Source organism: Morus notabilis, unplaced genomic scaffold, assembly GCF_000414095.1.
Source record: "Morus notabilis unplaced genomic scaffold, ASM41409v2 Scaffold1445, whole genome shotgun sequence".
Taxonomy (NCBI): Eukaryota; Viridiplantae; Streptophyta; class Magnoliopsida; order Rosales; family Moraceae; genus Morus; species Morus notabilis.
The window spans coordinates 20366-35570 of NW_010362731.1; the positions used below are offsets into that span (position 1 = coordinate 20366).

At 32.8% G+C, this 15205-nt stretch overlaps 1 protein-coding gene across 2 annotated transcripts; it reads right to left on the reverse strand.

Moving 5' to 3' along the window:
* Window positions 1-9477: 9477 nt before the first annotated feature.
* On the reverse strand, window positions 9478-11891 carry LOC21393917 (probable purine permease 10). Of its 2 annotated transcripts, none has more exons than XM_010102671.2 (3): window positions 11661-11891; window positions 10010-11109; window positions 9478-9878 (listed from the first exon to the last, which is right to left on the reverse strand). In XM_010102671.2, the coding sequence occupies exons 1-2, from the start codon at window positions 11695-11697 to the stop codon at window positions 10013-10015; spliced, it is 1134 nt and encodes a 377-aa protein (XP_010100973.1). In that variant the 5' UTR covers window positions 11698-11891; the 3' UTR covers window positions 9478-9878; window positions 10010-10012. The 2 variants fall into 2 exon arrangements, with proteins under 2 accessions (XP_010100973.1, XP_024024345.1); XM_024168577.1 differs by having other exon boundaries at window positions 10010-11112; window positions 11661-11890.
* Between the last annotated feature and the right edge of the window lie 3314 nt (window positions 11892-15205).

The window sequence follows — 15205 nt, forward strand, 5'->3', positions numbered from 1 at the left end:
GGACCAATATCCAATAATAAAGGAAAAAATATATTCAATCTATAGTAAATATGAGATTAGGTTTAGAGTACCTACTAGAGTACAGGAACCGCAACAACAAGATGAAAACCCGCATTCATTCTTAAATGTTTTTGGGTTGAAGAAGAAGAAGAAGACAACTCCAACAGAAGCTGTGAGTGAATCTTCATTAACAAGTGGCAGTAGCAGCGGCGGCGGCAGCTTCAACGAGCTTATGGCGTACCTCAGTGAAGGCTTAGTAGTCGACAGTACGGCAGAATCGTTTGACTTAGTTCAATGGTGAAGGGCACGGGCATTAACTTGGTCAATCCTAACTCGATTGGCAATGGATATATTTTCGATCCCAATCTCCACTATTTCATCCGAACAAGCCTTCAGTACGACATGAAGAATACTTGAGGAACGCTGGAATGCATTGCAAATGGATATTGTTGAAGCCTTGGTTTGCATTAAGGATTGAGATTGGGCCGATCAATGTCTACAGGATACAATTTCGCCGGCAAGCCAAGAATGGATCGATGAATTTAATCGATTAACATTTAATTTTGAGGACGATCCTTCAGCTTCAAATTAAATTGTAAATTTGTAATTTGTAAATATGTATTTACTTTTAACATTGTATTTGTAATTCTTTGTAAGTTTGTAAAATTTGTAATTCGTCACAAAATGATTGCACTCTTTTTTCCTTGTCAAGTTTTTATCCCAATTGGGTTTTTCTTGGTAATATTTTTAACGAGACAATCATGAATTACAAATTTAAAAATTAATAAAGAAATAATTTTTTTATATAGTTCGTGTGTTCATTTCAAATTTCAAATTGTAATATATATATATATATATAAATTTTAACAAAAAATAACTTAATATTAAAAAAAATTTAAAAAAAAATTCGGGCTATTCGGGCAAGCTCGGGCCGCCTAATACAAGCCCGCGGCCCGTTCAAGGTGAAATTCGGGCTCGAGCGGGCGGCCTGAATTTTTCGGGCGGGTCGGGCTCGGGTTCGGGCAAAAACTCAATTTTTTCCGGTGGTCGCGGGTGGCGTTCAAAGTTCCAGCACTATTTGTAAGCATTAAAAGTGGCTGAATATTGTAGTCCCATTTCCTTTCCTAGAAGATGTGGCTGCTGAATTGTCACTATGTAGGCCGTTTATTTAGGGCCCGTTTAGTTCGTTTATTTGAGTTTTTAATTCGAGTTGAGATGTGATTTTATGTGAGAGCTTTTTACTGTAACAAAAAAGTTAGATGTGACTGTTTTTGAGAACTTTTTACTGTAGTAAAACTCAAATCAGCGAAATGAACGGAGCCTTATTTAGCTTTGGAGTGGTGGCTTTTGTCAGTGTGTCCCTCATGCTGGGTTGGATTGAGAAATTTTTTCAAGCGTCAAACGACATGTGAATGTTTAGAGATAGACCGCACTAACGTCAATATAAAACGAAATATCGTTTTATTGCTCCGGACAACAATTTAAATTTCTATGAAATAACACATCATTTCTAGTACAAGGAGACGAAATGTGATGTGCTTTATCTTTTTTTTTTTTTTTTGAAGAAAAATGTGATGTGCTTAATTTCATGGAACTGATCTTTTATTAAAAAGATGGCAATTCTAAACTAGCGACGTGCCGTCATAATGCAGCTTTCATATTTTTGTCTATTAACGACAGAGTTTTAAAATCAAGGAAACCGGATTTTACAAATAAGTGACGTCTACAAACAGACAACTGCAGCACTTCAAACACACAAATGATGTGTTTTCACAACTCAAGTTATAATTTAAAATATTTTATATGAAAAAAAGTATTATAATAAAAACGTTAAATTTAAATTTTTATAAAAAAATTATTAAAATAAAAAAATTTAAGTTGTGATTTGAGTTATAAAAATGAGGCTGTCACATGTTCATTTTACATGCACGATGACGACGGAAAAATTTCAACTCATAGAATATGTCATTAATAAATTTGCAAAAGCTTAAATATTGTGTTGTGCGGTATAATTTAACGGAAGATCGAGGAAATAACATATTTTAGATGGATATTGGAAAATAATAGCATAATGTTTTATGAAAGATAATAAATATCATGGTTTGATAAATTAGATTTAAAACACTATTGTAAAATCATAAGTATCCTAACTCTCTCTCTCTTTCTCACCTCTCTCTACTATTTTTTCTCTCTCCTTAGATCATCTGTCACCGGTGCCTAGGATGACATCAACGTGGACACTTGCAAAGTCATTAGTAACCGCTAAATATACAATTTTATTGATAAATCTTCCGTCGTTGATGCCCATCGTTATTTACAGGTAAAGTATTTACCTGTAAATCCGTTTCTCTGACGTTGGCATCAATTTCACCGTCATCGAATGACAAATATAGAGATTTGGCAGTAAACCTGTGTCCGTAGACGCCGACGCCATCGCCACCGACTATTAAATATTGGGATTTTACTGCTAAACCCTCGAATTTACCGATAAATACATGTCATAACACATAATATATTATGTTAATTTCTATATATAGAGGATTTAGACGTAAATCCAACAACGATAACACAAAAAGTGGTTCTATTCATACACATATTCTCTTCTAACTATACACTTCACATAACTTTTAAATTATTAAATTTACTTTTCACACCCTTATTATTCCCAAATTACCTTAACTCTTTTCATAAAATTAAGTAATATTCTTGACCAATTTATTTTTCTTTTCACACCCATTTAATTATATTATCATTTATCTATCTCTATTTTTTTGTTGAAGCCTTGTGCATAAAGTTTTTTTTGCAAATTATTTTTTGAAGTTCAATAAGGCATAACTCTATATATATATATATACTATATAAACGATTTAGACGTAAATCCGATAACACAGTGAGTGGTTCTATTTATAGACAGACTCCACATAATTTTTAAATTATTAAAATTTATTTTTCATACCCTTATTATTCCCAAATTACCCTTAACTCCTTTCATAAAATTAATTAATCTTGACTAATTTATTTTTCTTTTCACACCCACCTTTTTATTTTAATTTGTTATTTTAATTATATTATCATTTATCTATCTCTATTTTTTTGTTGAAGTTTTGTGCATAAAGTTATTTTTTTTATTTTTTATTTTTTGAAGTTGAATAGGGCAATAAGGGATTTCATTAGCTAGGAATAGAGTTAGAAAAAAAAATCGGAGGAAGAAAACGAAACAAAACAACTCGAAAATAAGGAAAGAAAGCATATAAATAAATAAAAAAGGACAACAGACTGATAAAGTTATATATAAACATCAATTGACATGATCACATGATTAGCACAAGTAGCAATTATCAAAACGTGGAAAAAGAGGAACGAAGGGAAAAAAAAATCAAACTTTATTAACGACCAAGAAAAAAAGTTGAATGACTAGCCGTAAAAAATAAAACGATTAGCAAAAAATATATATATATATAAAACGATAAATAGAAGAAAAAGCAAGAACATCTTCAAACAACAAATAGCAATAAATAAATAAATAATATGTCTCCATGTAATTAGCAATAGCTTATCAGTTCAAAAAAATAGCAAAATAATTTAGAGATATGACATGTGGGATGTGTGAAAAGAGAAAAACTCTATTATTAATTTTCTTTTTGTAATAAAATTTAATTATATAATTAAGTCTAGTGTCCTTTTTGATTTGTGATAAGAATTTTTAGTTTAAAGAAGGATATGGAGACTAAAATGAGGTGTGTGAATAGAAGTTCTCACAGAATATGTTATGATGGTAAATAAAAAATTTACAATGTAAATTTAAGATTAACCAGATAACAAAGAATATGTTATGTTAGTAAAAAAAAAAAAGATTTACACCGTAGATTTACCAAATAACACAGAATATGTTAGGTTGGTAAATAAAAAAATATAACCCGTAAACTAAGATTTAATAGATGACATGTGTACACATCAAAAAATAATTTATGAACTCATTGTGTAAATACAAATTTTTATTGCCTACATTTTCTCTGCAAATCTTAGATAATCTTTTATTGTTCCCCATAAAAAAAAGGATAATCTTTTATTATAAACATTAACTAATATTCACTTTATAATTACGTTGTTTACAAAATTTATGCAAATTTTAAGAAATTACATATTAGAATTTTGCAAATTTTAAAAAATTAGATATTAGTCCCAATATTCAATGACTAGGTATTTTAAAAAAAATCATGGCAAGCATCACTTAACATATTAAACAAGAAAAATGATATCTATTCCCAGCGAGATAAACGGGACTCACTTTATATGAGTAACAGGATTTAATTAACCTTATCGGAACTAATAAGTGTGCTAATTAAACAAACCTAAAATTAATAGGGAATTGTGAGGACAAATGCATTTAGCAGAATAGAGGAAAATTTTGAAGAACGGTTTCTAGACAAATCAATTACCATCTAGGAAATCAGGAAGAAACCTTGGCATATCAATAATTGACGGACATAGTCACATAGGGTGTATTTGTTTTACAACTCAAATTCTTAATTTGAATTGCATATGTAAAAAAAAATTACTGTAGTAAAAAGTTAAATTTAAATTTTTATGAGAAAAAATATTATTATAATAGGACTTAAGTTGTGACTTAAGTTGTGAAAAAAATAAGACTATAGATTTAGGACATTCGTGCGCTTATGCCTGAACAGCAATAGTATAAATTCTTCAATGAAACTTACGTTTTGGCGGTTGTTGTCCAAAAATAAAAGTACAGAACTTTAACCCATAATGCAAACATTTATAAACTGATTTGACAGACCACCTGTCCAAATTGATCACTTCCAGTAACAAAATATCCTCTATTCCATAACACATGTAATGAATTTATGTAAGAAAGAAATGTCATATATCATTTTCTAGATAATACTACAAAATAGCATTTTCTCTAATTTAAATAGTTCAACTCAAATAGCATCATAGTTACAAATTACATGAGAGAATGGTTAGCTTCCACTGTCGTTTTTTACCAGTAATAACGATGAGTCATGACGTCTAACGTGGCCTGGGAATCCAGAATGACAGGGAGGAGGCGAAACGAAGACAACGAGTAGAGATGCAAGAACGGGCCGGGCCATCCCGGCCCGGCACGTTCTCCTTAAGCCCACACGGGCCGTGGGCCTGACTAGCCCAGCCTACGAATTTTGTGGGCCAGGCCGAACCGGTCCATATAAGAATTATCTCGGCCCAGCTCACACCACGTGTCAATTTTACGTGGGCCATGCTAAGCCGTGTCGTGGGCTAGGATGGGCCGTGCCATAGACCTTGAATGGGTTGGCACATTTAAGGTCCATAGTTTAGATGTGCCAACTCATCTAAGCATGCGTCATTAAATATTAAAGTTTAAATAGTCAATGGAAATATGAAAATAAATATTTTAATTACAATTGCGTCATTAAATAAAAAACTTTCAAAGGAAAACTTAGTGGAACAAAATCTTAGTAAGAAAAAAAGAGTACAATCAAGATAATTGTACATAAGATGTTTACAAAATTACTAAAAAAAAAAAAAAAAAAAACATGAAGATATTATAGGACGGGCTGGGCCGGCCTAGCCCGACCTGGAGCATGATTTTTCATGGGCCGCTCCGTGGGCTGATATATGTTGTCCCAGCCCAACCTACTAATATTTATGGGCTAGGCCGTGTTTTGAACAGTGACGGGTCGTGTCGGCCCAGGCCGTCACTGTGTCAGGATGGGTCTGAGCCGGCCCACGGACACCGGCCCATTATTGCATCTCAAACAACGAGTAATGTGATGAGCTTTTGAGGATCTACGAGAGTTGAACAAGAGCACAATAACACTAATGTTTGATAGGGAAGAAAAGTGGAAGCAAATGAGAAGGTGGACATATATATAGAGAGAATAAAAAAGTAGGTTGTTTAGTAAGAGAAAAAAGAAAAGAAAAGGAAGAGAAAATATAGTAGAAAATTATACAAGTGCGACTCACCATTTCTTTTCCCTCAACAGATAGAGTGATTTTAAGAGGGAAAAGTTACGACGATTAAAATAAGATATAATTATTTATTTAGCTTAATTTTCAAAACACATATTATAAATAAAAAGATAAAAAAGTAATTGTCCAATAACTTATTTTCACTCTCAAACAATGAAGCTATTTTTTTCCATCAATATTCTGATTTTCAATCCCTTATATTTTTCTCTCCCTCCCACCAAACATAATGTATGTCAATGGTCCCAAATTAGTGACGGTGAGGACTATAAATTGATTATTAATCAACAAGAAAATCTAAAAATTATCCCCTCAGTTTTGTCTAAATATAATTTTTACCCTGAGTTTTTTAGAATCTAAAAAGTATTCCATATGTTTTGAAAACAGACAAAAAGTATCTCTTTTTTTTTAACTTTTCTGGTGTAGTTTTTTTAAATTACCAAATTGTCCTTAGATATCTCATATACTATTTAAATTTGTGATGAGTTATACTAGCTTCTAAACACTCCTGTTAGATTCTTTTTTTTTTTTTTTTTGAAGTGGCTCTTTTAGGCAATTTACAACACTAATTTGAATATTCTTTTATTTTAATAAGAAAGTGAAATCCTTTTTTTTTTTTTTTTAAAGATGTAAATTTTGTCATATAGTATTGAGCAATTCTAACAAGTTAGTTCATTACCCAGTACAACATACACTTTCACCTCAAGTTGGTAAATAAATTCATTATGTTTTGCCAAATAGAATTTCAAAATAAAATAGAATTACATCTTTTTTCGAAAAATATTTCACTTTCTTATTAAAATGAAAAAAAAAAAAAAAAAAAAACTTGTTCAAATTGGTGCTGTAAATTTTCTAAGAGGATTTCTTAAAAAAAAAATAAAGAAAATTTAAGAGTGTTTCAAGGTGGTATAACCTAGCAAAAATTTAGACAATATATGGAATATGTAACGACAATTTGACCATTTTAAAAATTAAACCTAAAAAGTTAAAAGAATGGATACTTTTTGTATGGGTTGAAAAACATATGAGATACTTTTTTAATTTTAGAAAACTCAAAGATAAAAGTTGTATTTAGACAAAATTGATGAGATACTTTTAAATTTTTTTTAATTAACGATTATATTGATATAATTTATTAATTTTTAATTACCTACAGAAGCGAGCTACAAGGGAAAAGGTTTTATAATTAATAAACAACAACCGGAAGAAAATGACTAAGGTTTGGTTCATGGATTAGAATCATGAGATTAGAATCATTTTCGATTTACGTGTATTTTTTGTGAGAGAAAACACTTATAGCGAATCATGAATTATGATTCAAATCATGGTATAAATTCTCTTACTAAACGTCTCTTAAAAATGAAACAACAACAAACTGAATAGCGGGCGAAGAAGATAAAACGATGACATAAATGAAACGACACGAGGAACTGAGTAGCACTAGACGACCATAAAAGTAATCAACACCACCTGATAAACAACGAAGGTAAGAAAACAACGACATAAAACTACTAAATGAGATCATTAATAAACAATATGACCAGTAAGCGACGATAGAGATATCAACGACAAACACGAAAGAACAACAAAGAGAAACGACACCAAAAAGTGAAACGACAACACCTGAATATGACGAAAGCAAAATTAGCTACGAAATAATAGACCACACCATGTATTGATGTACTTAATAGCGACCGAAGTAAAGAATGGCCAAGGAAATAAACAGCACTTCAATAAATGACAAGGAGAAAGCAATCACAAAACTCAAAACGACAACAATAAAAAATGACGAGCATATTGAACAAAGGAATAAAAACAAGAAAATACACAAAAGAACAAAATTTTTAGAAAACGGCAATATTCATAATAAATCAATTGCGACCCAAAAAAAAACAAAGAAATGAAAACAAATTTTAAAAAAGGGAAAAAATGAAAACATCTGAAGAAACAATAATGCCATAGTATAAGCATTCGATAACCAAAAGACAATCGTGAGCAAACTGAAACCAAAAGGAGTAAGATTTCGTTAATCAATCTCAATTATACACGTGTCAACTCGATTTGATTAAGTTTGATGGTTCGATTAAGTTTGAAGACCATCAACCAAAGAGACCATTTTAAAGAATCCAATAGCCCGAGATTATTAGAAGACAGCTCGGATCTAAGATCAATAGAGCAGATGAGTCGACTACTCTGATCCTCCTTTATCGCTCTTATACTAGATCAATCTTAAACAAACGGATCGAACGTTTAACGTCGCGTTAATTGGTCATTACCCTTAATGCATATTGACTATTGGAAATCACCGTCCACAGTGAAGACCATTGAGAATTTATATATAAGCGACGAAGAAACCATGCCATTTCATGGATGGGTGTTATAGGAAATCACCGTCCACATTTCCATTTCTACTAAAAAATGTATTATATGCATGAATATTACTTTCTTTTTAATTATGAATAATACAAATTAATACATACTATATATACATACATATGTATGAGCCTATATGTGTAGATGTATGTGTTTATAGTAATCCTCTTACTCTTCCCCTTCATGGATGGGTGTTATAGGGCCTAGGGTGCCAAAAAGTTCTGAATAAAAGTACACTAAAGAAAATTGAAAAAAAAAAAAAAAAAAAAAAAAAAAAAAAAAAAAAACAAAAAAAAAAAAGAAAAAAAAAAAAAAAAAAAAAAAAAAAAACCAAACATAACAACCCAAAATATGTTCTTGGAATAACAATAAATTTTTACCAACAGAATGAGAGGGTAACAAAATAAAAGAAAGAAAAAATTAAGAAAATTTTAAAAGTTGGCATTCCAATCTTTTTTTAAAGGGAGAAATTTCATTTAATGATTAAATTAATACATACTCTATTATGGGGTGAAGCTCTTGTTTCTCTTATGACATTGTTTAACGCCAGCGATCATTTTGTAGTACAAATTGAGCGATCGATCCCACGAAAAAGTGACAAATAATAAAACATATTAGTAGAAAATGAAAGTTTGAAGAGACAAGTGAAAGAATAAATCAAACCCTCACATTAATTCTACGAGGATTATTATTATAAGTCATCTAAAATCGACAATATCTCTCGACAATATTACAGTAAAAGAATAACTCATAGAACGATTCTGTCAAAACATTGCATGATAAAATTACATAAAAAAACGTGACTAAATTTATATAAAAGTTTAACATACCATATTTAGAAATAAATAAAAGATGAGAGGATTTAAAATTCACTCTTTACTCAGCTTTTTTCTCAATTGTGTGTCACTCACAAAAACATGTGTTACTCATCTCTCACCGAAAGAAAAACTAAGGAAATAAGAACTAAACATGATCAAACTTTGATTTCAGAAATTTCTCTCAATTCAAAAGATGAAAAATACAAGAAGGAGAGCCCTCTATTTATAGAGTTTAGGGGTGCCGAGAAAATAAGGAAATAAATTAGAAGAAAGGAAAAATAAAACAAATTACAAAAGAAATGGAAAGAAAATAAAACTACAAATCAATTTGGAGAAAGGGTAGGTAATAGACGGCTAAGGCATGAACCTGGACTTCAAGATGACTATGTGCAAGGAATCAAGGTATAACTTTGACAACCTCCAGCATCCACAAGTTTTGGGAAACTTTTAAATATCATTTGAAGCTCAAATTTGGAAGTTAATCACGGTTGGAATTCTTAGCAATGAGCTGCACACATTTGGATGCTAAAAATGGCATGATAATCCACGGATTGCAAGGTTGGAGAAGGCTAAGAGCTGACCACTTGATTGGCAATTGGATCTTCTTAAATTTGGTAAGTTAATCACACGACAAAGGAAACCGCTAGGTGGACTTTTGGACAATTCCATCTCTTTTAACTTTAATGGGCTGTATTCACCCTGAAACAGAAAATTGTCAAAAGCAACAAGTGTATATTAATCTTGCAAAAATGCCACGCAAAACCTCATAAAATTAACAAACGTTATTAATCAAACAATTTTCACACTGCATTTTTGTGCTTTTATCCGACCTTTTAGCTGCTCTCTTTCTTGGAGCTATAATCGTCAAGGTAGCTCTGATAAATATATGAAATGAAGCCCCAAATAGCCAAGAGCAATGCCATAACCTTTATCCCATCCATCTTCTCGTGAAAGAAGAACACTGCTAAAACCGGGACAATAGGCAAACCCAAAACGCTCATGACATTGGAGAAGAGTGAGGACACCTCGAGAATCAACCCAATTGCCCCAATGCCGAAGAGCTGCCATATTATGGCTGTCCATACTAGTGTCATGACATAGGACAACTTCCCAAGCTCGAACGAGTTCATCTCCTCGTCCAAACCTTTCCAGTCCCCACTAGCGAAAAGCCCTACAAGAATTGCCAAGCTTGCAACAAGTGATTGATACACTAAGATATCCATGACCACTGAAAAACTTTCCCTTTTCAAGACTCTATTGAGGAAGAATTGTGTCAAGGAGAGCACCAATCCATACCCTGCAGACGCACCAACGGTGCAAATGAAACCGATCACATACTTCCCTTTAGAATTATTGTGAGTGTCATCAGACCCCGATTGAAACACAAGGAGAGTCGAGGAGAGGGTGAGAAGCACCAAGGAATTTATGATGTAAAAAGTGAACTTTTGAGAGTTGAGAAAGAAGGAGAAAAAAGCATTGAAGGCTAATTGCGATGCGCATATGAGTGAGTAAGTAGACACAGGAAGATACATTAGCCCAACAGAGTACAAATAGCAATCTGCAGCTATAAGTATGCCAAGAACAGTATAAATTGATGCAAGGAGTAAAGTAGAAGGTGGTTTTAAACTGATGATATTAGTGCTACTTTCTGTTATAGCATTTTTATTCTTCTTTGGTGAGAACAAATAGTAGGGAAGCAGGATTGGAAAGCCTACAAGCTGAACAAGAGTCCCCATCCATTTGCTATTTCCACCTTTGTCAAAATACAATCTCCCCAACAGCATTCCTACTGACTGACCAGCAAGAAGAAAGATCGCGTAGATACCGATTCGAATCCAGCTTATAAGTTTTCTTCTTGGCTGAGGAATACGTGACTGATTGATTGCACCATTTGTGTGGCCATGAGGGTTTGCTTCATTAGCTTCCTGAGCTACTAAAAAGATTACATAATGTCAGGATTTTGATAATAGATGAAAAATGGAAGAGGGCTTCTTTACAGTACAGGTTCTTAAGAATGACTTATATTGAAAGGTGATTTGTTTGACTCTTGTTACCATCTATATATGTGCAGAAAAGAGTAAATTTGACTCACTTTTTGTTCTACAAGTGAGAAAACACTACTTTGTTCACAGTCAATCTTAGAGTTTTCTTTTCTTCTATAGGATTTGTTTATAGCCCCTATGACCAGAGAAAGAGTTGATGGAATCAGTTAGTTAAAGCTATGTTATAGCTATATGGAGTATACTATTATTGACTGATACTTTTGTAGTAATTCTTTCTTACATATGAAGTGACAAAAGTAACAGAGCGAGAGAGAGAGAGATCAGAAATCCGAACTACATGAATCAAACAGAGAAATAATTCTAACTTTCCGAGTTCATAGCTCTTCCTTTAATTACTTCCCTGTAAAGTTGATAAATGAGAAAGAAAGATGGAAACAGAGGACAACCCAGTTGAGAAATATGAACAAAACCGACTTACCAGTGACGCTGAGTTGCACTTCTTGAGGTTCTCCCATGTCCAAATGATGAGGAGAGAGAGAGAGAGAGAGAGAGAGAGATTTTAGTGTTTTTTTTTTTTTTTTTTTTTAATGATGCTAAAATCTCATTGAATCTTGCAACTTAGAGGTGTTGCCTTAAATTGCCACATTTTGTCTCCTTCTTATTTAATAGAACGGTGACCAAATTTTTGAATAAGCAAATGGGAGATTGATCATTAGAAAATGAATGGGAAATCACCACTAGAACAATCCACAGTAGTTAATGCCTTCTTACCAATAACCTTTTTTCTAGACTTTTTTTTTATTGCAAAAATATCCTTTTTTCCGCACTTCAATGCATGCACTACTACTGCTAACAAATCAGACATGTTCTATAGTATTATATTTCAGCCGTCGGCACTTGTAGTTATTATATATTATGAAGGTTTAATCCATCGGTGCACCTTAAATTTAAGGTGGTTTCTAGTTTATCTTCTAAATTGTAAAAAGTCTCATTTTAAACTTTAAATTTTGACTTAGTCTCACTTAATTTATTTTGCTAAAATTTCTGTTAAAACGTATAGAAAAATAAAGGATTAAATATAGTCAGAAAAAAAAAGTAATTCCAGTTTTAATGAAACCTCATACCACGTGGATTGAAAACTCAAAAGAGTACTCATTCTATTTTTGTTTAATATTTTTCTAAAAGACAAACGAGCACAAGCACATGGGCCAGCGACTGCGACAGTAATTAAAGAAGAAAATAAAAGTGACCACTGAGCACTACTAGTAAGGTAATAATCATGTTTCTAACATGACTAGCCAAAAAAAAAAATTTAACATTTCAATTTCAAAGATGAGAACATGTGGTCAACAATCACCAAACGACAATGTTTTATGTACTATGAAAACGAAATGTATGATAAGTTTGCTGGACCAAGGTCAATTCTAGTGGCTATTATAATATGACAATTTTTCCATCAATGTAATAAAACGTGATGGTGATCAATACCTGATTTTGGAGTGTTGCTAAAAAAATAAAGAGCTTTCTATGGTGGGTGTTGATAGTGAACCGAGCTAAATAGGCCGGTCACACCAAGATCTCTGGAAGATCATAAAGATATGACTGAGAAGAAGTATTTATACAAAATTCAAATATGAATAAGAATAGTGACATGAAATTTTGACTAATCTACACGATAAATTTGAGATAGGAGATTACAAGATCGCCTTGGAAATAAGGATTGCAATTAGTAGATATAATCACATTTGAAATATAATTCAAATTTAGATAATAATCATGTTTAGGAGATAAGATGTAACACCTAGTTAAATTAATTGAGATTAATTAATTTAATCCGATAGTTAGTGTTAATTAATCTTATAATTATCACGTAAGGATTTTTTCCTTTAAAGCGGATTGTTTTGAAATTGACACTATTATCCCTTGAAGAGTTTTAATTATTAATAATTAATTTTTCAGAACATTAATAATGAGTCATTCCATACTCTATTCAAATTGAACTTTAAAGTCTAATTATCAAATTTACCCAAAAAATCTAAGCTCATTTTTTCTTTTTTTTTTCTTTCTTATTCTCCTTTTTCTCTCATCTTTCTCCCACGTTAACTCTCACTCTCGACGCCGGCTACCTACCACCAATGAGATTCCGGTGTCATTTCACAACACCGCCCACACCATGGAAAGCTCTCGACGACCTGGACTAGTTGACATGCCGCACGATCTCCATCTCCGCCGTAAACAGCCGCAATCACCGGGTAAAGTTTCAAAAACCACCTACATTTCTCACCGTCGTAACATTGTCGTCCGACCTCCGATCGGAGTGATTCCGGTCCCTATGACTCAACTCGAAGAGACGAAGAAAGCCTAACCAGCGGTATCCCTCGATTCTCGCCGGAGCTACGAAATTCGGCCGCGCCACCCCTCGCCGAACTATGCCTTTCCGGCCGTCATGAGCGACACCATTGGGCTCGTTAGACTCAGAACGGGACGTTGACCAAAAGCCCCAACTTAATTTTGAGGTTCCACCGCCTATTGCCGGAGATTCGAGCTCGCCGTCGTTGTTGTCGTGTTATAGGGCGGTTCCAACGATCTAACCATTAGATCATCATAATTTTATTGTCTAAATGCTCAGAAGATCATGGTTAATGAAAGCCCTCAACCAATTTTGAGATTCCATAGTCAGAGAATTAAGATCAAAGTTGCCGAATTTTGTCGATGCTTTTGAGTTCGATCTGAGCAGTTAGAGGCCGAATTTGGTGAAGTTGACCGCACCATTGAACTCAGAAAGGTCAATTTAGGGGGGGTAGGACCTAAGTCCGCCATGGAAAAACTCTCGGGGAGTCTCCGCCGCCGCTGCCACTGCCGCCGGTGGCCGGATTTCAATGAGCTTCTGTTCAGCAGCCTCTCGACCTTCGTTCGTCAACCCAAGACCATATCTTGACTCGTTTCGATGTGTTGAACATAACAATGACCTCCGTTTACACCAATTCTACTCCGTTGAAAAGTCTACCAGTACCGTGCACACAGATCGAGGCAAATCGAATGAATTTTGAGAAATTTAGAGAGAGCCATGGAGCTTCAAGAATAGACAGTTAGACAACGTCAAGTTATCAGTAAACTAAATTATCCAGAAGTAAAATATTCATGTCCATATCCTTGTTAGCCTTATTTTAAAGTATTTTGGCATATGAAAATGTTTTAAAGGCAAAACATGTTTAGAAATAACATGAAATATGCTATTGAGCTCATAATGAACGGAATTAAGGTTTTAACATATATTCTTTAAAATAAAATATTTTAAGAACCGGTAAAGCCGCTGATGACCTAGATATCAGGATATGAAGATCGTATCCTTGGCGGCAGAATTTGAAACCCGTACGAGCCAGTCCGGTGGTGTTTGGTCTTGCATTGATCGTAAGTAATTTATCATTAAATTACTTGCTGATTGCCTGAAATCTGGAGTTTAAGTTTATTTACCTTTCAGTAAAAAGGTTGTTTGGTTCTGAATGATTCTTTCGGGCCTGTATTTTCATTATCTATTCAATTTTTATAAATTATATCCTATTGGGCCTTTCGCTCACCTTTTTTTTCTATTTTTAATGTTTTAAACCCTCCTTCAGAGTTAGCGGTTTAGATTTACAGTATGACAAGTGGATGCTAATGGATTAAAAGATCGAGATTCGAAGTGATACGTTTGTTTCGGATGTATAGTTTTAATTCTGATATGTATTGTATTTCTGTATATAAGTTGTATTAGTCGACATTGTCTAATAGTTGTATTATTTAAACTTTATGGATTGTTTTAAATATTGTTTATAAAAGAAAGATTACGGAGCAATATATTTTAATATTTATTTTGGTATTTGAATATTTTACTTTATTTTTATGGATTTTTCTTAATTACTCCAGTTTAATTAAGTTAAATCTTTATTTATATCCCAATAATCGCGGTATTGTCTTTGAAGTCATGACATAAGAATTCACATTAGGAATAGTAAGCTAATAATCATGCTTTTTAACATGATT

Excerpts from the sequence above, each read along its gene's own strand:
- LOC21393917 (XM_024168577.1), bottom strand. The coding sequence starts at position 11,697 with ATGGGAGAACCTCAAGAAGTGCAACTCAGCGTCACTG. Across the intron at positions 11,113-11,660 it reads AGTGCAACTCAGCGTCACTG|TAGCTCAGGAAGCTAATGAA; the intron begins GTAAGTCGGTTT and ends TAATCTTTTTAG.